General features: G+C 37.3%; 1 protein-coding gene across 1 annotated transcript; it reads right to left on the bottom strand.

Annotated features, from left to right (window-relative positions):
• Positions 1-987: 987 nt before the first annotated feature.
• On the bottom strand, positions 988-27,633 carry tok (tolloid-like protein 1 tolkin). The gene is made up of 14 exons (XM_028314557.1): positions 27,528-27,633; positions 25,486-25,716; positions 23,840-23,980; positions 11,839-12,042; positions 11,455-11,567; positions 10,996-11,144; positions 10,415-10,620; positions 9,780-9,967; positions 4,650-4,778; positions 3,828-4,054; positions 3,515-3,629; positions 3,153-3,333; positions 2,614-2,864; positions 988-2,273 (listed from the first exon to the last, which is right to left on the bottom strand). The coding sequence occupies exons 1-14, from the start codon at positions 27,631-27,633 to the stop codon at positions 2,031-2,033; spliced, it is 2,484 nt and encodes an 827-aa protein (XP_028170358.1). The 3' UTR covers positions 988-2,030.
• Between the last annotated feature and the right edge of the window lie 33 nt (positions 27,634-27,666).

Here is a 27,666-nt window from a genome sequence, read left to right as displayed (position 1 = left end):
ATTATGTGCAATAAATAAATAAATAAATTTAATAATTATCTGTGTCGCAAAACATCTTAGTAATGGATTAATTTGCATAAGCATGTAAAATCATTAAGAGCAATAATTAATTAAATTAATATTGAAATTACGAATTTTCATAAATCCTTTTATTTCACAAAGAATTCACTATTTCGCAATTTCATATTATGATTTAGCATTTTTCATATTCTATGAAATTTCATAATATCATATCCAATATCATTTAATTTTAGCTATGTTTACTTATGTAGCTTTCGTGACATTTAATGCAATTAGTTGGATGTCAATGCATGGGGAGTTGATGTCAATGCATAGATGGGAAAAAAAATAAAATTAAAACCACATTATTAGAATTTCATGGCGTTTTAATAAAAATAACTTCCTACTTATAAATATTTTCATAATCTAAGTTATAAAACACTATCTTAATGTTTTTTACATGTCATGAATAATTACACAATTTTTGGCACTATCAAGTCAGGAAAAGTAAAATACAACAGTTGTCTAATGTAAAAGAGACTTGTAACTATCTGTTACACAACACATTACTTAAGACGTACAAAACATTTTATCCATGAAACACTGCTATGGGTGGTTATGTACTTTATTGGTATAGAATAGAACAATTTGGCTAGCAATCGTCAATGGAATTGTACTTCCTTACTTGCTATAGTATACATTTAATGAGAGTTGATTAACTATTAAATTGATATGGATTTGAACACCTAGCATTAACAACAAAATTAGTTTACACCTTATATCTTATTTTACATATTGTCAAGTTAATTTATTTCTATTTATTTGTGCTTCACTAATTTAAGAATAATTATTTATTTGTTTATTATTAAGTTAAATAAGTCAAAATGCCGTTGCTTATAGTCTGTTCTAAATTTTGTTAAATTATTGAACTCGGGCCTTTTGTCTGAACTTCTAGATAGGTTTTTGCTTATGAATTATTGTATTAAAAAAAAAATATTAACGGTATAAATAAGTACCGTCATAAACTATGGCACTAGGTAATATAATAAACAGTAAGTAACAGTTTTACTATGTCAGAGCTATTTTTTATTCTTTGGTAATTATGCAATATTATGACTACTAACAAAAATCGATTACGTACAGATTACAGCACATAAACCTATTCAATTGTCTTTCTAATAGTTAGGTATAATATTCTTAATGAGTATTTTTGTGGTAACCACTAGTTAAAATTAAGTAAAGAACATATACTTAACTATTTAATAATTTATGTACAGTTTCCAATCAGTCGTAAAAATAATTTCATTTAAACTTTTGCAGTTTAATATTATTATTAGTAGACCGTTTTTATTAAATATCAAAGTAATCAAGGTCAAAACGTCACAAGTGAGCTTAGTTATTTACCAAATGTGCGAATAACTAAACAGTTTTGTGTCTTTTAGAGGTGCATTATTGGCGGATTGCGAATTTTTTATAGGCAGTGGTTATTTAAACAAAAAGGCGTTTTGTTGAAGACTCAAATAATTACCGTTACAAGTTCTTTGCATGCGAAAAAACATTCAAGACTCCGCCAATACCTTTGATTTTAATGCACGCTCAACATTAGTTTAATTTATGCATCCTGTAATATGTGAACGCTCCATCACGCGTTTTGTTGATTATGTCATACAAAACAAGCTTTATCTACGCCTGCAAGAGACTAATAATGTGCTTCATTAAACAAAACATGCAAAATCCATAAAACATTATCAGTCTGATACGGACCTAAAGTCCCAATAAAATTGACGTATGGTATATTTTTTTTATCTGGCAACATTTGACAAACCAAAACTTTTATACCCGCGAAAGTTTAATTTGGAGTTTGCATTGCACACACGCTAACCTTTCTAAATTTTGCCATACACCATTTGTCGCGTTTTCGGGGTGAAACGACAAAATTACAATGGACCTGGACCTTTTGCCGGCAAAAACCGATTGTGCGTGTTTCTGTGTGGTCGCCTGTGCCTCGGATGCCGCGGTAATGGCCACCGTCACGTGGGCCTTCTAACGAATCTTGGCGAGGGGCCTCGGAGTCCCCGTCGCCCCACGACGAGTGGCGGCATACGTTCATCTTCTTCTTCCTCATCTTCTCCGCCTTCCGAGCTGTCTTCTCCGCTCCATACCTCTGGTGCGACGGCTTGGTACGACGCGGAGAATCCTTTGAATACGATGGAGTCGTCTGTTCGGAACCTGACCAGCAACGCTTCGGTGGTGGACACTATTTCTGGAGGCATCTGTGGAAAATGGAAAACCATGAGGTAAGTTAAGTACTTACCTACTTGGGCACTTTTAATTTTACTGATTAAGTATTATTACGCCCGTATTCACAAACATTACTATGAGGTCTCACAGTGCGCGTAGACGCTCAGGGTGACACACGACCCAATCACAGAGCTCTATTCAACGCTTTGCGTTCGATTTGCTGCTTCACTTAAGCAAGCATCGTTTGTGAATACGGGCGTTAGAAGTTTTGAATGCTTAAAAATAAGATGATCGTTACATGATAAGGTATTGTAGGAATGCTCGTATACATAGCGAAAACCCTGAATAAACTAGTGTTAAGTTCCGAATTACCTTAGTCCCACAAAACGTGCCGTAGTCCCCAGCGCTCCCTTCCAATCCCCCGAAGACCTGGACGTAGTCATAGCCACAGTTAGCTTCTGGCTCCAGCTCGAATGTCAGGAAGGTCAGCCTTACGAACTGGCCCATAGGAGCTACGATACTCCAGTCGCAGTCTGCGCGAGATTCGTACGAGTCGTCGCCATAGCGCGCGTGGGAGTACAGGTGCTTGACTGTTTCTGATGCTGCTAAGTAACCGCCGCATGCTGAAAAAAGAAAGGTTTGTAAGAGCTGATCAGAAGACTAGCAGCTTTATCCTGCACGATCTAATCAAAACTGAGAAGATAGACGGATATCAAGTATCAGATACCAAAATCAGCTTCTTCCTTCCTGTCGATAGGAATAGTAGAGAGCAATAAAAACCAGATTTATTGCTCTCTAATCTCTCTAACTTAAAAACAATCAAAGCTCTACAATCAGCACTAAAATTTTGACTTGTCAAAATCCCTAGTTTTCTAGATGTTAAAAAAATACTTTAATAAGACGAAAATTACCAGTAGAATGTGTGGCCAAGAATCCCTTCCTCTGCACAGAGGCGTCAGACTTGAACACCACGTACATCTGGTTTTGAGATGCCACCACTGGGTGCGGGATCTTGCTGCCACAGAAACGGCCCAGGGTCTTCTCGTCAGCAGACGCTCCGTCGTAGATAGTGACATGATCGTACGCGCATTCCTGGACATAGAAAAAGGAAGGTACCTATAAAAAATGCCGTAGCAGAAAGGGATAGACAAAAAATTGAGCTCCATCGTAGATAGTGACATGGTCGTACGCGCATTCCTGGACATAGAAAATAAAGAATATAAAAAAGTACCGTATCAAAAAGGGATGGAGAAGAAACTGAACAGTCTATTACCTGATGAGGCTCCAGTTCAAATACGTTGAAAATCAGCTTGATGCGGTGCCCAGGAGTTGTGGAGAACTGCCATACGCAGTCTTTTCTAGACGGGTACGTGTCTGGATAGTTTGGGCTGTAAAAATATCGTTCATGTAATCAACAACATCATTGCTCGCGCTAGAGTTAAGTACAATGCAGTTTTTGGAACTTTTTTTTCTGCTAGCGCTCTGCATAAAGCGGGTTACAGACCAAGAGCTAAGCTAAACTAACTTAGCTTAGCTGTGACCTGTGACCGGCATAATCATGGTAAATGATTAGGACCATTATTTACCTGATAATAGTTCCATGGGGCTGCGTAACGTCATGTTTACAACCACCCTCTTTGCAATCGTGCTTATTTGGATGAAGAGTGAACCCACTGTGGCAAGCACATTCATATCCACCTAGAGTGTTGTGGCATTCGTGCTGACAACCACCGTTGTTCTCGGCGCATTCATCCACGTCGATGTAATAGACTGCGGCAAAGCCTGAGCGATGGACTGACGAGTCTGAAGTGAACTGGAAATAAATAATGTTTTAACTAAGTCACATAGTACTTCTTATCAAAATTTCTTTATTTGTTTAGACTAATAAATAGTTCTTACAAATCGTCTTGATTTTAGACGATTTGTATCGACGAATGTATGACGATTTGTATGACGATCGCAAAAATCAAGTGGCAGTGGGCGGGGCACATAGCTCGAAGAGCTGATGGCCGCTGGGGCAGGAAAGTTCTTGAGTGGCGACCACGAGCTGGAAGACGTAGCGTGGGCAGGCCTCCCACTAGGTGGACCGACGATCTGGTGAAGGTCGCGGGAAGTACCTGGATGCAAGCGGCGCAGGACCGGTCTTTGTGGAAATCCTTGGGGGAAGCCTTTGTCCAGCAGTGGACGTCTTTCGGCTGAAACGACGACGACGACGACGACAAATCGTCATTTTGCTCTTAAGGAGCCTCTACATGTCTCATAATCTTTTTACCCTACCAGCGCTTCGAGACCAACATTTGGCAAGTGCTGAGAAGAAGCGCCGCAACAAACTATTTTCACGTTTCTGAAAATGACCTAATAAGTTATCATGAGATCTGAGTTGGGTACGCTATGACGTCATAACTAACCTGGACCCGCAAGACTGAACCGTCTGACGTCACAGGCGGCGGCAGAGCGTTGCCGCAGAACGCACCGTGACGGCGAAGCACGTCGGCGCCGAGTTTGGAGTTCACCGTCACGCTATCGTACTCACATTCCTGGAACAAAAATTCGAAACATGTCTTGTTAAAGTCATGTACCAATTTCATTAATGAGAGTAACTTAATAAGTAACGTATTCATTCAATCATTCAATATAAGATAATCGCCCGAATTCGCAAACGATGCTTGCCTAAGAAAGTGAAGCAGCAAATCAGGCGCACAGCGTTGAATACTGCCGCACAATTTATAAACGCAGTAAGTACCACTTACTGCATTTATGATTGTTTTGAATATTCTGAATCCTGACATCGCGATCTATAAGAATCAAAGACCCGTTTTTTTCTATCTATCTTAGAACGGAAGATACATATTATCATAAACGCAGTAAAGAGCATATTTTAGGTTTCTTCACATACTATGTTAGCAGTAAGAGCACATAATAACTTAATATTACGTGAATACTCGCGCTTACTTAATTTGCTACACAGTAATAGTGCAGTATGTGCCAATTACATCATTCTTATTATGTTTCTACAATTGTTAAGTTCACCTTGCACATAGTATATCGATACCTCTGGGCTCAAAGGTCGTAAAGGACAAAATACCGAAAATGAGTTATTTATACAGTTTTACTCAGAATTTAATTCTCTATCGATCTGTATATTTAGTTTATCGAAATTCCCAAAAAAAGTGCCTTTACGACCCATCATTTTTGATAAGCTAAACAGAATTCATCGTGAAAATTGGGATGTAAATACCATTTGATTTTTTAGTTCAGTTACCATGGTAGTAAAGAACAAGTATACACAAATTTTTGGGCGTATAATGTACATGTAGTATATCTATTGTCCTATACAACCTCACATTTTCATACCCAAGTCTAAATAATTTGTCCTTTACGCTCTTAGATTATCTAAACAAATATTTTAAAAATCTACACAGTGAGGATATTAAAATAACTGTGAAGGTAAATTTTATAGACGTTTCTTATAGTATTTAAGTATGTGCGTTGGGAACAAACGAAAGAACTTAAAAAATCATCAAAAATATATAATAAAACTATTTAAAAGTGTAATTTATGTGATTTATACATATAAAATGATGCCATCTACCCACATCGGGTAAAGTAATGTTGCTTTTTATTATTTCTCATATTTGAAGAAACTAGGTATTTGTCAGGTAAAAGAGAATTATTAAAAGATGATTTAAGAAAATAAAAACATGCTATAAAATAACGTATTACCTAATTAAGTTAGGATAGTCATCATAAAAATTGAAAAAATGAAAAAGCTACATTTGTTAAAAATATTATGAGAAAAAAGTCACCTTACTGTAGTACCTTAGGTGTCATTATTTTGTATGCACAAATCACACAAATACTACACTTTACAATTATTTTTAATGATTTCCTAGTAATTTTGACTAACGCCCTTGGTCAAAACCACTTTTGAGTTTTGACTGTTACAATTATAATAAATTAGTATAGTTTCTAAAGTTATTTGGATCAGCTAATAAAGAATAACTAGTAGGAAAAATATTTACACAACATGGGAAAATATATGTTGAGACTAAGAGTAGGCGCACACCGTTGATTTTTCGTCGGCCGATAGTTTAGTCGGGCAGTTCATCAGTATGAGCATGTATGGGAGTGCGCACACTACGCCGATTCGATTTCGCCGATTCTTCATACAATTTAAAATCGGGCACAACTATCGGCCAACTAAAAATCAACGGTGTGCACCTACTCTTAATCTACTAAAAAGCGTGAATGCAGTTTTTTTCGAAGTTATATTTTTATGCTAAAAATAATTGGCTTTTAAAAACGGTATTATGTAGGAGTAAAGTAAGTAGATGTACTTTACTGGAATGAAAATCTTCCTACTTGTAATCTTACTTACCTAACTTTTCTACTTTTATACCAAGTACAATGACATAATTTTAAGCTACTATGAATTAATAATGTTTAATTTATTTAGAATTTGGAATAATAATTATTCTAAATTCTTATTAAATAATATAATAAATAATTAATATAGTTTGGTTTTCGTTTGTCCTTAATAATTCTATTATATGAAATTATCTGCATTATCATAAGGTCAACTGGTGTACAGACTGCCCTATGGAATTAAGTCCGCTATTTGTAGTTTTTCGAAACAATAATAATGATTAAATAAATAAATAAAATTAATTTGGTTTCGGTTTTTCCTATAAAGTAGACATTTATGAAGTTTTATTTAAAAGCGTCATAATATTTATTTTCTAAATTTGCTTCTATATCGGAAATAGTTTTTTCTAGTTCGAAGATATCAAAACTTCTATTTAAATAGTTTCATAAGTTGTGTGCATTAAATTATGAAGCTACGGAAAATCATTTTATTTCATTTAAAAAACCATAATTCATTTAAAATATGTGAAGAAATGGTATATTACATATATGAAATACCATAAAATATTAAATAGTTAAGCTAAATCATCAATTTACCCTTTCATAATACCTTACCTGGGTGTCCCGTTACGACCCATGAAAACCTACAAAACTATGTAAATTGTCATTTATTACCTTAGTTTTGTAGTTTTGTGAAATAAAAATAGACTTACGACCTAAGTAACTTGCCTAGGACGAATATTTGAGGGGCGTAAAGGTCTTTTTATTGTAATTTTGAGGGCGTAAAGGAAATCTATCTCAGTAAATACAGCTCTAGTCCAGTTTTTCAATACCTCTTCGGAAAATGCTGTGAATTCTAAGCACTTTCTTCATAAGTCATAATTTAATAGCTCAAAAAACAAAAAAGTTATCGTCGACTAAAAAAATAAAAAAACGTTTTTTGCTTCTCCTGAAAAGTCGTACTTTGTCCTTTACGACCTTTGAGCCCAGAGGTATCGATATGTGCAGTAATTCCACTTAAACACACACTGATATTATGTTTCCATAGGAAAAACAGATGAATCGTACTTAATATTAATGCAGTAATTACAATTATACTGCGTACATACTAAGGATTGTCAGAGTGCTGCCTAGGTGTTAACATGTTATGAACGCAGTGGCTGACTCTTACGTTATTGGAAGAAGTTGAAAACCTGTCCAAATGACAAATCTAGCCGAAGACCCAAGAGCTAGATTGACCCGACACTATACCGAAGATATCCCGGACGTGTCTGTACGAGATTAGAATGGCTCTCAAACAGCTGAAAAACAACAAGGCACCGGGCGATGATGGAATCACGGCTGAGCTTCTGAAATCAGGCGGAACGCCGGTACTAAAGGCTCTTTAGAAGCTATTCGATTCCGTCATCCTTGAGGGAAAAACGCCTACGGCATGGCACAGAAGTGTGGTGATACTCTTCTTCAAAAAAGGCAACAAAACCTTGTTGAAGAATTTATTTTATACCCATCTCACTTCTGATTCTGTTTTTGAGAGTCATCATGAATGGTTTCACGCGACATCTAGCCTCCCGAACAAATCGGTTTCCGATAAGGCTTTAGTACGATAGACCACATACTTATCTATGGCAGAAAACTGAGGAGAATAATCAGCAACTTTGTCTGGCATTTGTGGTCTATGAGAAAGACTTCTCTCTTCAAGCTACAGTCTCTCCAACGGTGCCAAATTTACTATAGATATAATCGTTGAAGGGCTTGTACGAATAGGCCACAATGTCAGTCCGTCTCCGGGATCAGGACTTCAGTTGCAGCGAGGGGTCAGACAGGGAGATGTCATATTTCTAAAACTGTTCACTACCACTCTGGAAGATGTTTTCAAGCTTCTGGACTGGAGCGGATTGGGCATAAATATCATCAGCGAGTACATCACCCATCTTTGATTCGCGGACGATATCGTAGTCATGGCTGAGAACGTGGAGGATCTAAGCTCAATCCTCGATTGCCTCAATAGAGCCTCTCAACAAATGGGTCTTTAATGGACAAGACAAAAATCATGTCAAATGCCGTGCTGTACCCACTCCTCTGAAGGTTGGAGACACTATAAGTTGTCTGATGGCCGCTGGGGCAGGAAAGTTCTTGAGTGGCGACCATGAGCTGGAAGACGCAGCGTGGGCAAGCCTCACACTAGGTGGACCGATGATCTGGTGAAGGTCGCGTCAGGTGCCTGTATGCGAGCGGCACAGGACCGGTCTTTGTGGAAATCCTTGGGGGAGGCCGTTGTCCAGCAGTGGACGTCTTTCGGCTGAAACGAACGACCGAGTCTTTATTTTATTAGATTGGTATATTTAAGATCTAAAAGTGGGTGCCATATCTTAATTTTTGATTGAATAACAAGCGATCTCAGCAATTATTTTGTAATACTTGTTTCATTTACCCCTTGGTCATTTGGGAAAGTTCAACATGAAAGCGTTGTTGGCTTATGATAAGCGCAGTATAATTGTATTATTACTGCGCATTTAAAGTTTTGATAAATTATTTTGATTCACACTCCCACTCATAAATGCAGTAAGTTGTAAAGATACGGCGCATATATTACGTTGTAAGAACTAAAATTTAAATCAATCATTTAACACATGTACCGTAAGTAACGAAAACTACTGATAAACGCAGTAAGGAACAATCATACTGCATTCATGGGTAGTAAGTATCGAACGAAAACTTAGTTAATCCATAACATAAACAGTTTTTTAATAATTTTAAATACAAAATATTAATTAAAATACAAAAACCTCATATCAAAATAAACTTTGAGTTTAGCTCTATAAGCCCATATATTTTTTTTTACAAATATTTGCGTAACTAATTGTAGGCACCCCAAAATAAAATTTCAACTTTGATCGCGTTTTTCTCGAAACTGTTCACGTGTTACTTACTGCGTTTATAAATTGTGCGGCAGAATAGAGCTCTGTAATTGGTTCGTATGTCACCCTGTGCGTTCACGCGCACTGTGAGACCTCATAGTAATGTTTGTGAATGCGGGCGTAAGACTTGGTTTACATGGACGCTGTACTTTAATTTCCTTTTTTTCTATCTTCATTCAAATAGTAAATTATACGCACCAAAATTGAAGACCAACAAAATGCATACCACCACCATTTATTCAAAAAAACACATACCCTGACTATAGCTACCTGTTGGTACATGCTGTTGCCTTCCAAGTCAAAGTGGGTGAAGTTAAGCGTGATCCTATGCTGAGGGGGCGCCACAATCTCCCATAGACAATTCTTGGAAGGAGGGTAGAGGTCCGGGAAAGAGGGGGAAGTTATGGTCCCGTTCGGAGCATAGAGAAGACCTCCGCATGCATCTGAAATGTAGAGGTGGTTTAGATTAAAGTGGACTCCAGACAACACTGGTGTCCTTTGATCACCCATGTGTAAGATCGCCTAGATGATAAAAGTGGACTTCTTATCCATGGGTGATCAAAGGACACCAAACTATCGCCTTGAGTCCACTTCGATCACCTTGTTGATCAAATCCAGGCGATTGAAGTGGAATAGACCGTTTAGATGAAGTTTTGATGTGGTGTAGGTCTGTAAATAAATCTCAAGCAAGAGTTTTTATATCACTCGTGAACGAGTGAACTGACATAAAATATGATTAAATGGAGCTTTATGACGATGTCTCATTAAAAAGAATAGAAGGAAGAATGATTTGCTAGAGCTGATTAAAAAGGGGACTTTACTACTTTACTTGGGGAATAGATGGAAGAAACATTAGTAGAGTTACTTAAAAAGGGTCTTCAAATACTCACTCTCGCACTTCTTCCCGTCTGAATGCAGTTCATATCCGATATCGCAAGCGCACTCATATCCTCCTAGAGTATTGACGCAGGAGTGACTGCACCCGTGCTCAATGGACGCACACTCGTCGAACTCCTTCATGAAGGTGGCAGAGAAGCCGGCCTTTTGGACAGTGCTGTCGGATTCGAAGATCACGAGCAGTTTGTTGGAGGTGGATCTAAAAAGAGAGAAGGAATAAATACAATATTGTTATGAATAAACAGTAACACAGTGAATGAATGTTATTAGTTACTAGAGAGAGACAGTACAATTATTATTTCGGCATCTAAAATAAATAAGGTAGAGCTAATTTTTGCACCTATACATATTAGCCTACATACTTACTTACCTACTTACTTTCCGTACTAAGATGTTTTTAAAGTTACTTTCGTACCGAAAATAAAATTAATAATTCCTGAAGAAGAATACCAAGAGAGAGTAGAAGTAGAGCGTTACTTTCATTATCTACTAGAAACAAAATTTGATAATTTATTAAATTATTTAGGTACATCAACTTGATCTAAATAAGAGGAATTCCCAGCATTAAAATTACCTGATATCCGGAGGTATCTTATGGCCACAGAACATGCCAAGAAGGGGGCTGTCCATAGAGTCACCATCTCGAATGAGCACCTTATCATACGAGCAAGTGTCGTGGTTCTCCACCTCGAAGGAATGGAACCGCAACGCCACTTGGTATTCCTATGAGAAATATCAAACTAATTAACAGTCCAAAAAGTATTTTAAAGCCACGAAATTTAATTAAAGCCAACTTTCCCACAAAATTCGCTTTAAATTAGACTCTTAACCTTTTTGCAGTCACAGTACTGACCACTTTTAAAATTCAGTTTAATCTGAGTTCGAAACTCAATTAACCGCAGCTAACCGAATAGGGAAAGAAGATTAAGTAGGCATTAAAAAAAGTAAAGGATGAGAGGTTTTTAAAGTCGGGCAGTTGCTTAGAAATCGGGCTAGTATAATAATATTTTTTTGAGGATTTGTTAAAGCTTACCGGTGGTACTGACAGGCTCCACACACAAAGCTTGTTTGGTTGGTAGTCATCAGGGTAGTTCGGAGACTCCAAGTGACCACTGCTGTCCACCTCAATGTCACCACCACAAACAGCTGCCACAAAAAATACTTTCATTACCCGACTGCGCGACGCAAAGGAGTGGTAATGTGTTTATTTTCAAACTCTATCAAATGAAGTCACAAAACTTTTTACAAAATTAATTTATTTTCTCACTAAAGAACATAGCTTTCAATTGAGCGCCATAAGCCCACATGGAACTTGGTCATTTAATGTACTCGAAAATCTTTTTTCTCCATCGACAATAATTATTTTCACTGACTACTAAGTAGTCGTCGTTAGAACCTATTGAATTTACTCACATACCTTCATAATGTGCCTTAAATCCCTTATGCGGCTTCAGTCTTGGGCCAGGCTGGTAGACCACCGTAAGTCTGGAGCCAGTAGACCTCATGATAGGGCCTTTCCCAGAGCCGCAGATCCTGCCGAGCACGGGAGCGTCTGGCATGTATCCGTCGCGGACTTCTACCCATTCCGATCGGCATTCTTCGGATTTGTGGATGTCTATTTCTGTGGACAAATAATAATAATTATGGATAGTTTGATAGTTATTAAAGGACAATGTTCGTTCTCCATACATTGTTCGCCTAAGAACCAACAATTTTGACATATTACTACCCGAAAGCGAAATAATATGATTCTGTGTGTAAGAACAATGATTCCTGATGGACACTTGCCATAAAATTGATGATTAAGAATATTAAATCACAGCGATTTTATAATATGTCGTTTATGACAACATGGCGTCTAATGTATTGTGTGAATGTATGAACACAGATTCGCGAAAAATGTTTTGTATTGTCGTCACGCCGAGTCGCAGCCAAATAGTATAAAATAATAGAACAAGTTTTAGAAATACAACTCGGCATTCCACTTTTATTATACATGCGCTATGAATGAGGGTTTTCGCGATTGAAAAATCCGCGAGATGGCAATACGTAGACGTGAGGTCCAAATGCTGCATGATTGGTTATTTTTGACATGACATTGACAGATATGTCAAAATCCACCAATCATGCAGCATTTGGACCTCGCGTATACGTATTGCCATCTCGCGGATTTTTCAATCGCGAAAACCCTCATTGGCATAGATTATAAGAGACTGGCAACTATACTAGGTTGATATATGTTTCTCTCACTTCAACTGGCATTGGATTCAACATCGGATTCTGACACTTTTACAGTTATGATACCATGAATATCAGTTTATGGTCCTAATTATTTTCATTTTATTTACGACCTTCGACCAGTTGGACACTTTAGATAGCTTCTTGTAATAGTGTCAATATCTTTTTAGCTTTTAACGCAAATCTAGTCTTCTAATCGATTTATTTTATTTTCAAAATCGATATTTTATTGTCTATGATGGCCGCAGGAACATCACTATACATGGACTCCCAGCAATAAAGTACGGTAATGCCTCGTACAGATTTTATCGGCAAAAATAATGGAACTTGATAGGTTTTAGACCATGCCACGCACCAAAACGTCCGGAAGTTGTAATAGTATTATAGAATAAACGTTAAAAGACTTATTTATTTAATTTTTCAATGCTTAAGTGTCCATTAGAATGAAAGGGTGCTTAATGTATTAAAAAAATTAGAAAATAATTATGATGGGTTAATGTTTTTGGGCGGTTTTTTAGGCGGTTTCTGACAATGTCCTTTCTTAGCGATTAGAGTCGCCTCTCAAACTAAATTATAAATTTATAAACAACTTGAAAAACTCGAACTGCCTAAGGCGGGAATCGAACTCACGATGTTCAGCTCAGATGGAAGAGCAGTCGCCTGGCAAGCGAAAGGTCGTGGGTTCGATTCCCGCCTTAGGTAGTTTGATTTTTCAAGTTGTTTATAAATAATATATAATATAAGTATAATATAAGTATATAATATAAGGATAGTTTGATTGGAATTGTTGTATAAAGAAACCGTAGAGCAAACAATCGTTTTCTCAGGGCTATAATCCTACTGCCTTTCGCTTGCCAAATGAGTGTTGTGGCCTAGAAATCTTTAAAGTTTTTAAAGATATAAGTAGACATTTTGTACGTAGCGATATATATAATCATCGATCAGTAATAATAATTACGAGTAATGTAGAACCTACAAAAATCAATAAAATGTCGTTAAAAGATCCATACAATATTGTTCTTTCAATGTTTTCGAAAGTTACAAGTGTACATTTTGAAAGTTACTTAGTTTGCTCATTTTATAGACTAAAGTTACGACTAACCACTTCCAAGATAACACAGCAGATTAGGTTAAAAGTAATAACTCTTCAACTCGAGACCAACAAATCTGAACTCCACAAGATAAACGTGTCTGCAAAGTTGCGTCCAGAGTGATGGTTCGGCGGTGGGTTTAATTAACAAAACTATTGTCTTGGACGGATTACTCGGACTTCTGCTTAACGGAGATTTATGAGTGCCGGTTAAATTGCTGCTGCAACTAACGCCTGAATTATTATCGTTGGGGAACTGGATTTACTTATCAAGAGAACCACTGGAGTAGTTTTATAAAGACCCGTTGGTGGTTGATGGTGGCCCTCTAGTCGCTTTTGTAATCGTAAAAATCGCAACCCGCAACAATTGAACGTTTGAATTTGAAATTAGAAGTGCCGAATGCCAATTTGTCTTTTTTTCTGAATTTGCCTTTAGTGGCCAGTCCTTTCTGTTTGGTTCTGTACTCCTTGTAATTTCTTCAAAACAGTTGAACCACGTTACAATAATTGGATATTACTGGTCGGATAATCAGAACCAGAAAGATTAAAACAACATCTTTCAAAAACAAATAGGTACTTTTGTTACTCAAATCAAGAACAATATTGAACTACCGCCCCACAAGTCCACAACGACGGTCTTTTTAGGAGCAAATTTTCCCAAAAAAGTTAATTGATAAATTCCGCATTATCCACACCATTGCTTCCGACACTAACCCAATAAAACTGAAACAAATCAACGCGTGAGGTGATTAATTCGTAATCCAGCAGTAATTAATGTGGCTGATTGATCACCCGCCACTCTGATGTGCGCAATAATGGAATACTTATGTCAGACACCATTGGATGGATAGAGTAAGTGCCGGCTATCAATTTGTATTGCACGGTGAGCGATAGCAACTAGTTGACGAGGATTTCACATCTATTTGGAATAGATGGGAGAAGGGGCTCTAAAAGAACCCCAAAAAAAACAATTTGTCATTATACGTATTTCGGCTCATTTTAATATTTAAGTATTTTAGGAGGTATTAAAACGTGTTATCGCAATTTGTCTCTTACGATTCATATTTTTGTTCCAAAGTAGTTTCTAAGTTGTGATAAAATATTTTGACATGAGTGTAATTAATAACGAAATCCTGTTTTTCGATAAAAATAATTTTGAATAAGGCTACCATGTTCATTTTGGATTTGAATTTTCAACAACAATATCTTTATTATTCGTCATCTTTCGTCGTATAAAGATCTTAAAGAACTCCATAAACACAAAAGACGTCCACTGCCATGGTGCAGTGCAATTCAGGTTGTTCTTTGATTACAAAGTTTCCAACCCTTTCACGCCCTAGGATATTTCAAAACCCCTTATTTAATGTTTCGCCACCCTTGTAGACTTGGAAGCTGTAAGTATGGCAAAGATTAGTAACTTTGCTAGTCTGTACAAGACCTAAACTTTGGTTTGACGTGCTCATTGGACCTTAGAATAATGTACGGCCTGTTATACCTCTTGCAAATAAAGACCCTAATATGTACTCACTCAGCCTATTTTAATCTTATCTGAAAATTTTCGCAGGTTCTCGGGTTTACTTGTTAGATACAACCTTATCAGCATAATGCTGAATCTGGCCCTTATTCTATTAAATTACCGACCAGATGTTAGTTCTAAATAGTATTTTTACCTATGTCCTATTTGGGGATTGAACCTATGATTAAGAGCTAAGCTTATGTAGAGAACTATTCTACGTATTATTTACACGATTCAACGTTTTCCAAAAATAACCCTAAGTTTTTTCGATTGTTTCGGATGAATTGAAAGTGCGTAGTGGCTTATGAAATAGAGCTCAGTATTTCATCTCGATTCTTAACAAATACCTCGGAGCAGTCCAGCGGAATAATCCTCAGCAGCTGTCGTCGTAACAAATATATTTTGACAGCGGTCAACTCGTAATCTGCTGTCGGTACTGGCCGGGACAAATGGCTGTTCTGACAACCGTACTTAATCCCCTATTGTGGGCAAGTTGGGAGTTGGGCTTCGAGTAGTTTTATCAACCGACCTCGAGTTAAGACGATTACTACCTTACATGGGTGAAAGAAGTTTTGTTGTAGTTTGAAGGGAAAATATTTTTAATTTTTAACCCCCTTGGGTGTAAGAGATAAACTGCATTTTTTTCAGTGAGTTCATGATAATGTTTTTAGGTAAAGATGGTGGATTTTCTGAAAGAAAATTTGTTTTTAGTCGTCGCGTCTCGTAATTCTGCTAATATTATTCTTAATGTTTACCATGCGGCCATGTAAATCTTTTTATTTTTTTTAGACACAAATTATAGTTTCTAACATTACAACTTTCAATATTAACATGGTTCTTTGTAATAAGAAAGAAAGATTATTTATGTTACGTAATTATTTGATAGAATGGAATAAAATACTATTTTTAACGAATCATCACTAATACTGTAACAAATCACGAGGAAACCTAATACCGTAATGAAAATGGGTTTTAACATTTCCATAGATAAATTAATTTACTAAAACTCTCACTAGCGTTTTGACCAAATAAATGATCTCCTGCAACAACAACGCAAATATATTCCAGTGAATTAATGAATTTATCGGGTCGCTTTTGTTTTAAGTGGTGTCACAGACAAGCTACATCAAGAGTCACCACACCACGTCCAATAGAGTTATACAAAGTGTAAAATTTTAAGCTAAATATACACAATATATAGTCTAAAATGGTGTTTGCTAAAGGAGTTCGAGTCTAATAAAATTGAATAAAACAGAACTAAGTAGAGGTACCTAATTATTACTCCCAACTCTACAGTTAGTGTAAAAACGTTAACACTCAGGGATCCTGAGCAAGAAAATTCAGCAGACTTGATTATAGAAAACCTTCTCTAGGTTCTGAAGTTTGCTATTTGTTGAATTTTGCTTAAGTATCAGCATTTTTTTTATGTCGTCAGAAAAATATTCCATAGTACATAAAAATACTTTATTGATCAACTGAAAATTAGCTTACAGATTCCACTTTTGTGTCGCTAAGTAGTAAATATAAAATTAGTAACAAAAACTACCTAAACCTAATAAAAAATAACAAATGAATTATTAATTTTCGCGAAGCCAAATTTCTCATAAATTGGTAAAGTGTGGGCAGTAGTTTCTGAAAAAGACTTTACTATGGTCATTTCAGTGGCATCTATAGAGTTTGCTAGTCTGCGAGGGCCCAGCTGCCGGCCACCAGGTCATAAATCTTGTAATGCCCTTACAGGAGAATCTCATTTCAATGTGTTGTGGACGGAATGCTTTTGAGTAAATAGAAAAACAAGTCTCGGACATTGTCTGCGTAATCAGCGACCCGCCAGCCCTCTGATAAATCCATAGGATGGTTGACTAACATCCATACTATACATTCATACAATATTTCAATATCTAAAACGCTTGAAACAATCGATTGCCTCAGGTGGGAATTGAACTCACACTCTTTGTGACTGCTCTGACCATCACTGGTCTAAGGAGGCAATAGTAATCCCGTCGAAACATTCAAGGGCCCACAACACAATAGTCCAGTCGGGGATCGAATTACCAACCCTTTGCCGACAGCTTGCTGTGTATTTTTACGGTCGTCAAATCATTTTTCAATTAGGCACCTAATAAATAAAGTAAGTAGATCTAAAACTGTATTATCTACTTATGCTTTTCTGAAAAATTCAGATATTTTAGTTGCGAAGAATAAGGGTGATAAGTTTGTTTCTCAAAACGGAATGAGAATAGTCCTTCTTTTACATATACCTACTTTGGCCGTTCAAATAAACCATAATAAGAAGGAAACTTCAGCCACCAGCTACGAACACGGTGTGTCATAAAATAATCTGGGGCCTTTATTTCAGTTTTGTTTTTAGGCCAAGAATTTTCCATTATTCTCTTTACAGTGACCTCCGCGAAATATTCCAGAGTTATTTTTCGTATAATTTCCTTTTGTGATACCAAGATGAGAAGAGGTTCTGGCCAAAGTAATTGACACCGATGTAGAGTAAAAAAATTGCAACACTTTTTTAATCTTTGTAATTTTTTTTGTTCCTTTTTTGAATTAAATTAATTTAGATGAGAAATTTTTGATTGTCTAATTAATACTGGCCACAGCTAATACTTTAAAAAGTGCTTCAAATAAGTTGGATTAAAAAAACATGACTGTCCGGTTATAAAAGTTAACCCTTTAACATAGAGTTGTCGCAGAAGTGGTAAATAGGTTGTTGTTTTGTCCAATTTAGATTCACTTGTTTTTGTTCATATACGTATGCATTGTATCGGCCGGAATATTCAAATATTCTCTTGACAACTTTGTCAGCAGTTGTCGGCAGATGGCGAATCGCGATCGGTTGCATATTTGGAACTATCCGATATTGTCTTTTGAATTAAGTATTAAGTAAAAAGCAATATGCAAGGAACGATATCTACAAAATCATTTATGATAAGAAGAGGTAATTACTAGATGTTAGAAAGTAATTGCCTACTAATGTAATGTAAGTCAATCCATCAAAGAAAATACCCACTTTAGGAACACAAAACTTCTTTCAGGGTCCAAGTTCATAATATCTTATAACACAGTTTTTCTGTGAAAGCCATTAAGTACTTATAAGGTCACGGGTAATATTATTACCTAATTCTAGCCAAGGTTAAAATTAGCAGACATAGGCAGGTATAGCCTTACAATTACTATAGGTATCACACGCCTAACCGAAAATATTTTAAAAATGTAACACTCAACACAACAGGGATTCAAAAACTTACAGTAACTCGAAAAATAAACACGCAGTATAAGATTTAACCTTTTTAAAATGAGGTTTGTACGTAATACAAAAGATAGGGGATCGATCAGACCCATCGACGGCCGTAAAAGAGCGTCGAGTTGTGTGCTCAGGGCTCCGGACCCGGGGCCCAATTCCCCGCTAAGTGTCCACTCGAAGCCCCAAATTGTTGGGGCCATAATTTTGCGGACTCATGTTTAAGATATAATGGCAACTCAGGGTAAATATTTTATATTAATCGCTCGAAAATGGGAAGCGATACGGTGATAATCGTGGATCTTCCGAATTTTGACGAAGTTTAATGTATTTTTCAATGATTGATAATAATAATATTTTATAGTGGCTCGATGGGCCTCAATGTTGCGTGTAGTGTATGTACTTTGGGGTACCGTTACCGTCGTACGTACCGTAGTAATACATGTTAAACTTACAAGTAGTTAATAACTTCTTGTTAAATGGTAAAACGTGAATACAATAAAGGCTATAACAAAAATTTTTTTTTACAAAATCGAGTGTGGAAAATGCTTGAAAATTCGAGCACCGAGAACGAGAAAAACAAAAGAACATCGATATTGGTTGGCGAGGTAAGAACGCAGTATTCTAGGTGGCCAGTAGTACCTACCGCGCGGCCAAGGAGGCGGCCAATTTTTTTGGGCTTTATTACTTTGTGGTAAAAATGAAAGAGAATCGTCCACCTAAAAATAGAGCTAGAGTTGAGACTAAAGTAACAATGATGATATGGATACGACTAAAATACGATGAGATTTATTAAAATTAAGAAGTTATTATAAAGAACTCTGCATACAATTTCATTTATTTAAATAAGCTACCGCCGAGTTGATTGACTGAACCAATTAATAAACATCATTGCTGAATTTAAATCAAAAAGCTGCGGGTAATTGCGTGTAAACCGCGTTTGTACTGCACACGAACTGTTGCGGACCGAAACAATTAATATAATTCGGAACGTAATTAAATTCGTGCCAATCCACCGCCATTAATTAACGGAAAATCGTTTTACATTTACGTTTAACTTGATTTTCGATATGAATATGCGGTAAATATGGAACGGGGTCAGAAAAGGTTAAACTTTAGTTTAAGACGACATCATCATCAGATTATTTTTTAATTACTACAATTAACTTTACATGCCACAGTGTTTAGCTTGATTTCCCGTCATCTGAGGGCCTAGTGTGAGTTTTCATCAAACGAAAAACAGAAAATTACATTAAATGTATGACGGATCGTACAGTGCCCCTAGCGGGAAACGTTAAAAAACTAAAATTTTCATACATTTTTTTAATTTTGATGTAAACTCACACGCAGGCCACTGTAATGCTTCTAACGCGACCCATGACAGTTCACGCGATCTGTCATTTCCCTATGATCGCGTCGGCGATGGCGATCTGCACGGAAGGTGTGCAGTGGTTGAAGCTTAAGGCCTCAGCCTCGAACTTAGCGGGCAGCGGGGCGGGAGCGGCGGCGGCGGCGGCGCGGGAGCGGCAGGATCTTATGCGTAAAATCAAATAGACCGGTTCTCGAAAACAGCGGCGCGGCAGCGGGGCGGCAGCGGGCAACGAGCGGGCAGCGGCGAGGGAGCGGGCAACGAGCGGGCAGCGCACTCCTTCTTTTGCCCACAATAAATCGAGCGTTAGGAATAAATTTGAATCGAAATAAAATTGTCGCCGTTGTTCAGACATTTCGTTTGCGAATAAAAACAAATATCTCGACAACACAACCCCGAACACAACACTTCGCCGCTAAAGCGCCGCGCGAGCTGCCCGCTTGTTTCGAGAACGGGTCTGCGTTGCCCGCCCCGCTCCAGCGCCGCCGCCGCTCCCCCTGTACTATTACTTATTCTGTGCTCCCGCCCCGCTGCCCGCTAAGTTCGAGGCTGAGGCCTAAGAGCTTGATCCCACGGAGACATCCCACTTTAGGTATTGTTTTATGCAGGATCCAGTTTATATGTGTTGAACATCCCGTTTGCAGTTTCCCGCAAAAAAACTGAACCATTAATGATTGGCAATGTCATGTGATTCATATATCTTAAAAACATCAGTGTTAGAATAGAATCTAACCCCGGTGTTAAATGGGTGCCCTCTCAGACGCATAACATTTTTCATCATAATTTAGTTTGGCATAACAGTATTTGCATAAAGTTTTTTCGCATAAACTTTGATTGGCATAGTTTTCTAAATGCATAATGGTTTCTTAGGCATAATAATAACTTTCTCTAATTTTCAATACCATAATTTAAAAAATCATAAATGTAAATAACATAATTATTATATTCCTAAAGTTTGTTTTGAATAAAATACGATAAACATAATTTAATTATTTATAACATTTAAAGTCTATAAAAGCAACCAACATTGAAGAGTTATTAATTATGTATTTGTGATGTTGCGAGCGATCCTCCTTCCACCTTTATACGAGTATACTCTTTCGGCCTATTTTGTAAAAACTAAATTCTCTGTGTCATTGTCATTTTTGTTCCTAATTTTGTCCTGTCTCTTAGAAAACTTAAGCTCATGAAAATACATTGTTTGATCTCGAATCCCTCTTATCTTTTATTACGCACATATTATACAAATTAAAAAAACAGTCCACATTTCTTTTACAACATTAAGCTTGCCTGGTCTGGAATTATGTAGATCCCGACTGGCCGTGGTCTCTTCCACGTGGTACTAGTCTGCCCTATACTAGAGTGTAATTTAAAAGCCGGAGGCGCGGAGGGAGTTCGGTCCTCGCTCGCTGTAACATATATCCGGCAGCCGTGCGAGCTGGAGCGGCTGAGGCTGGTCGCCGAAGGCGACCAGCAAGCCGAAGCTGCGGAAGCGAGCATGGCATGCCGGGTATATGTTACGCCAGAGCGGTAGGACCGCACTTCCCGCAGCGCCGGAGATAAGGCAATCCTAATGCTTGCTTGCATGCATGCTTGCTGCTTGCTTGCATGCTTGCTGCTTGATTGCATGCTTGCTTGCATGCTTGCTTGCTGCTTGCTTGCTGCTTCCTTGCATGCTTGCTGCTTGCTTGCAGGCTTGCTTATTTGCATCCTTGCTTCCTTGCAGCTTGCTTGCATGCTTGCGTGCTTGCTATTTGATTGCATGCTTGCTGCTTGCTTGCATGCTTGTTTGTATGCTTGGTTGTCTATTTATATTTTTTAACTTATATTTTATATGAATAACATTTTTATATTTCATATTTGTTAACATTATGGTATTTTGTATTATGAATGGTAATATTTATGGCATTGGTTTAGATGCCAATAAATGTTATGCCTAGAAATCGTTATTAAAAAAACAAAAATACAGAAAAAATATATACTAAAATATTATTATAATAAAAGTGGTTATGGCAAAAAAAATTATGCCTTATGATTTATATTGTATGAACGTTATGCGAAATGATGAGTATGCCAAAAAACTTTATGCACTCTTAAATTATGACAATATTTTTTATGCAACCGAATATGGACCCGTGTTAAATCAAGAGAACATTTAAAAAAATCTTCCCTTCACTGAAGCAGAACTACGATTTTCCCCAACCACGTAAAAAAACATTGGCCATAATACATCTCCATAGTGTGAATTTTGGCTGCTCAATGCTCATGGCCAACAAAGGGTCATTTGTCGCAGTTCTGTACTGTATCTGAATCCCAGTGGAACAATTAATTCCACCACATGGACCGAGCGATGCCAATAATTAACTTGACCGCAGACCGAGTACGCTAATGCACACCTCACTGGCGGACCTTAATGTAGTCATGTTTACTATTGACATTTCAAATAAACATTATTTGATGAGATTGACATTACGTAAAGTAAATGGAGAATCTAAATATATAAAAGGAGAAACTGACTGACTGACTGACAGATCAACGCACAGCCTAAACGGCTAAACGTAGGCACTTGAAATTTGGAAGGGACGTAGTTTAGGTACCGTAGAGGTGCACTAAGAAAGGAATTCCCGAAATTCCCACGGGAACGGGAATTAGCGGGAAAATCCTTTTGTATGAAAAATATAAACCGCTTAAGTTAGCCGCTTGAAATTTGGCATGCAGGTACCTTAGTATTTAGCATGCAGGTACCTTAGTATTTGGCATGCAGGTACCTTAGTAAACTTAAAGCTTAGTTACAACAGGATATTGCAAAATTCCCACGGGATCGGGAGTTAGCGGGAAAAAACATTTGTATGAAAAAATCTAAATCGCGTAAGATAGATGAAGGGGGTAAAACGAGATCCGCGTACGAAGTCGCAGGCGGCCGCTAGTGTTTTATGTTTCCAATTTTGCAATGAGGATGCTTTTTTATTTCAATCTTATTCCGGCCATTGCTGAACAAAGTCCTCCCTTGGGGATTTCCACAACAGCTGGTCCTGCACCGCTCACATTCAGATACTTTATGGCCGCGACATTTACCATGTTGCTTTTTAATCGTATTATTAACAACAACAATCAATTTATTTGGTCCTTGTTAGTCTAGTGTAAGTAAACTGATAGACCACCAATTAATTTTTTTGAAGATACGATCCCTTTAAACCTTTCAAAGTAAGCTAAATGTGTATTGTATTGTGTTAGGGGTAGGCTCTCTGCATCAATTTCATTTGAGAATAGAGTACCTATCTACGCTGGACTGAAAAGTGCGCCTGGGTAAATTAGAAACATTTTTTTTGTAATTTTGTATGATGAAGAGTATGCTCTCCTGTGGTTAGAGTAGATGAAAACCACTCCCACTCTTGCCGTAGTCGTTAGATGCGACTAAGGGACAATCACTCGATATCAGACCTCCGCAATCCGTCTGACCAGCGTAGGAAGTGTAGATCAAATTCTCCATTAGTCTCTAGTTATTAAGAGTGTCGTGCACCAGCAGTGGAGACTGCATGACCTGCTGATGCTGTCGTCATCGTCGTCGTTTCAGCCAAATGACGTCCACTGCTGGACAAAGGCCTCCCCCAAGGTTTTCCACAATTAACGGTCCTGCGCTGCCCGCATCCAGGCTCTACCCGCGACCTTTACCAGATCGTCGGTCCACCTAGTAGGAGGCCTGCCCACGCTACGTCTTCCAGCCCGTGGTCGCCACTCGAGAACTTTCCTGCCCCAACGGCCATCGTCTCTACGAGCTATGTGCCCCGCCCACTGCCACTTGATTTTAGCAATTCTGCGAGCTATGTCGGTTACTTTGGTTCTCCTGCGGATCTCCTCATTTCTGATTCGATCACGCAGGGAAACTCCGAGCATAGCCCGCTCCATCTAGGCTGATGCTGTATCTAGTTTTAAAAAGCATAATGAAACTTACCAGTAATATTGAGCACGACTCGTTCGCCATGCGTAGCGACGATCCGCCACTCGCAGCGCTCGGCTGTAGCCGGGACTGCCTCGGAGCCCCACCCGGGCGAGTTGAACCAGCCGGAGTTACCCAGCAGGGTTTTACCGCATTCTAGAAAAAAATAGTGATCAGCCTTTTTTTCTGTACCCGTGTCAAATTCGAGTAATTCATGTACGAGTATGAGTGTGTATTTTTACAGCGGTTTTACTTAAGAAGTTGCAAAAGTACTCATGAATAAGATAAGGTAAAACTTAACATAAGAAATGGAAAACCTAGTGTGGGCAGGCCCCTCACTAGATTCTCAACCTATAGGTAAACACGGGTCTCAACGCGACATTTTTTATATGAGTTACATAATGTAGTTACTCAAGCTAACAAACTCTATGTATGTACTAGAGGCACCCTTTAGCTAGGTGTGTTTTTCAGCGGGAAACCCTTTCACTGTTGAGCAATAAGCATCCTTCTGATTCTGAAGCTCAAAGTTTCAGACCATCATTTTACGTATTCTAACTAAAAGGAATAAAGTTTAATTTTCCTTCTCATTTGGTAACCAAATAACGCGAAATATGCTGCTTAGGAATTTTAGGTAACTGTATGGAAAAATAAAACGGTGGCTAATTTTGCTCAACAAATAATAGTAACTGGAAGTATCATTATTCAGAACAAAAGTGTACAAACTCCGTTTAATGTTAAATTACTTTACCTACTTTGGGTATTCCTTTTGAGAATCAAACTTTGAATTGATTAAGTTATACAATTTAAGTAAAGGACAACAATAATTTTGAGCTAGAAGTTGTAAGAGTGGAAAGTCCACCGCTAGTTTATAGGGTTACATACTCAAAGATAACTGTATAAATAAGAGTTCATCTTTTTGCTTGTGCATCTAATAAAATTATACCCTCGGGGGCATTTTGAAATACGCCATCTATTAGTCCCAAACTAAGCAAAGCTTGTAGTTATGTAGTTATGTTATGTTATGGGTGTAAAACAAACGAATATTATTATAAAATATTATACCTACATACTTAAATACTGCATGCACACAAATATTATATTGCGGGGATCGAACCTGCGATCTCTGGAAGAATAGTCCAGTGTGTGAACTTCTAGACAGATTACAAAGTAGGCGTGTAGTAAGTATCCATGAAGGACGATAATTCGTTAGAAGCCGCGGGCAAGACCTTGTAGATTTATAAAACCGAATCGTACTGGATAAAGCCCGAAACAAACAACAGACGTGCCGCAAACTTTCTGGTAGGATTATGCGAAACAGGAACGTTTGTAGAGTTTATCTTTTCTATTTTTGTTTCGATGGATTCTAACGGTGACGATCTAATAACTTTTTGAGTTCCTTAATACAATTTGCTTAATTTTTCCAGGGCTGTAGTTTCGGAAGTACGTTATTAAGAAGAGACGCCGCGCGCTGGCCGGTTGGAATCAATGAGAAGCAAAATTAATGAAAAAAGTAAGTTTGTTTATCCATTTTTATCTAGTGCCTTTAGGTAGGTTTGGCTAAATAGGTAGTGCAGGACGAAGACTCTGCGAAATTGCCAGATTCTTCTGGCACAGAATAAACGCAGCTTATCAGAAGTAATTACAAACAAAAGTATACTTACTGGCACATTTATACAGTAGGTTCGTCTGCGCTATATCGCTGACACTCAGTCTGACCCTCTGCCCGATCTCTGGTCGCTTCTTGCCATGTACTTCTAAGGGCAGGATGGTGTCCAGGTACGTCCCTTTGCTGAAGGTGTTCCTGGCGTAGTGCATGATAGAATCGTAGTCGTAGGTCTGCCCGAGGGAGTTTACTTCTTCAGCTGTCAGTTTGTTGAAGTTGTATTCTTGGCCTGTGGAAGAAGAGTAAGATTATTATCAGTATCGAGTTTTCTTTAAAAAATTAAGATTACCTAAGTTTTATTCGTTTATGAGCCCTTTTTAGGGCACCTACACAAGTCTTCGGGATATTAGCTTCGGGACAGTTAATCGGCTGATGTTGAGAAAATGTAGAGAAAGGTAAAAAAAGTATTACAGTTTTCTGGAAAATTGGAAAAAGCTGTAAAATAGAAATAAATTGGAAAAGAACGGAAGTCACATAAAAACGACTGTTATTATAAATTAATTCCAATCACACTAAAGAAAAAACATTATCTACAGTTTATTTGTATCAATTTGTGGCCTTTATCACAGGCTCATTTATATTCAGCTTACTTAATTACTTTGAAAATAATTTTTAACAAATTCTTAATTTGCTTCTTTGAATATTTAATTACTAAAATGCCCGCAGTTTAATCAGCTCCAAACACCATTTCAAAACTGGGGCAAAACGTTGAGCCAGATTTGTAGAGCAAATAAACAGCGTATAGTACGGACAACCTTATTGGACGCAAATTAAACGAATAAAATACATCTTTATTTTGTTAATTATAAAATTCATAATTATTTGCCCCTTGTATGTACAAGCTAACCACTACAACACTACGTATGTATTTGTAATAGACTGGATCATTGGAAAAAACACCCCTTGAAAGTTCTTAACGAATATAACTTCAAATGCAAATTGCTATTGGTCACCTTTATAACTCCATATTATTATGTTGTAGTGGATATGCTATTTTTAATTCAATACCTAAAGATCTGCCCAATAGCTCTAAGACATGCCCTTACGTGTCCAATGACTGGAAGTTTACCCTATGTGCTTTTGCAGTCGACTGTATCAATATAATTTAATTTTTCTACTGCTTTGGAACAATTATGCAAAGAACCAGGACAAGAAACCCCAAAATAGTCCTTAATTAGTTAATAAAATGTAAGGTCACCAACTTTTTACATTACTTAGGGAAACAAAGTGTTTAATTCATCAGGCTTAGTTTCAAAGCTTCGTATTTAAGCCTCGTTGAAAACTGGAAGTAAATTAAAAATATTCCAGAATAAATAATAGCGGTACTAAAACAGACCCCTGAGGAACGCTACATAAAGTGGTTAATTGTTAGCAAATTGCTCAGGCGGATTCTGGGGCTAATTAAAAGCAATAATTTCAGGCATCGCCTCATAATAGCTTTATCTGAAATCAATTAACTACTAAAAGCTTCTAAACTGTGAAATTGTGAAGAATGTATATGTCACCGGAAAATAACAAGACTCGTAAGTTGATCAATTTTCTAGGTAGTTGATCAACTCTCGGAAAATAATAAACGGCAGTTGAAATGTACTATTTAACGCATTGAATTTTAGCTAATTGGTCAACTTACGGTACCTAGCCGTAATTTAATAATTAACTATATTGCTACAAGTAAAATCGTCCACAAATGGACCAATCGTTGCCCAGTGTACTATTTGACGGTACATCAATATCCGTCACTTAATACACTTTTCTCTGATTGGTCGACAGCATTAATTATAAGCATTTAGCAAGTGTTTATTCATAGAGTTACAAACACTTAGATATGTTGTTTTAATATTTATATTTTAGAGATAGGGATATTCAAGTTCGTCTATGCTATATTAGTTAAGTAAATGAAAAATGTTTAAAAAAATATATTGGAGCTCAGAGTTTTATTATTGTAAGTTATAATAATAATAAGTATTATAATGAGTTTAATCAGCCAGTACAATCAGTGGGCTAAGTACAGAAAATAAATAAACTTTTTATTTTCTGTACTTAGCCCACTGTAGTACTTTTGTAACTCTGCATCAAAGTGTTCTTGATCGACAAAACTAGTATTGCTCACCGATTGTTCGTTTATTTCTACCACTACAGACTCCATTTCACTCATCATAAATAAAATCACGCGTTATAA

The sequence above is a fragment of the Ostrinia furnacalis genome, unplaced genomic scaffold, assembly GCF_004193835.3.
Source record: "Ostrinia furnacalis isolate ACB-3 unplaced genomic scaffold, ASM419383v2 OfSCF4782, whole genome shotgun sequence".
In the NCBI taxonomy this organism is placed as follows: Eukaryota; Metazoa; Arthropoda; class Insecta; order Lepidoptera; family Crambidae; genus Ostrinia; species Ostrinia furnacalis.
Note: the sequence above shows the minus strand (reverse complement) of the source record. Positions and strands in the feature narration are given on the sequence as shown.

Bases quoted from the DNA above. Each gene is read 5' to 3' on its own strand.
- tok (XM_028314557.1), bottom strand. From the start codon at position 27,633: ATGGAGTCTGTAGTGGTAGAAATAAACGAACAATCGGTGAGCAATACT. The intron at 25,717-27,527 runs GTACAGAAAATA...CTTCTTCCACAG, and splicing joins AAAGTACTACAGTGGGCTAA to GCCAAGAATACAACTTCAAC. The intron at 11,568-11,838 runs GTATGTGAGTAA...TTTTTGTGGCAG, and splicing joins ATTTAAGGCACATTATGAAG to CTGTTTGTGGTGGTGACATT.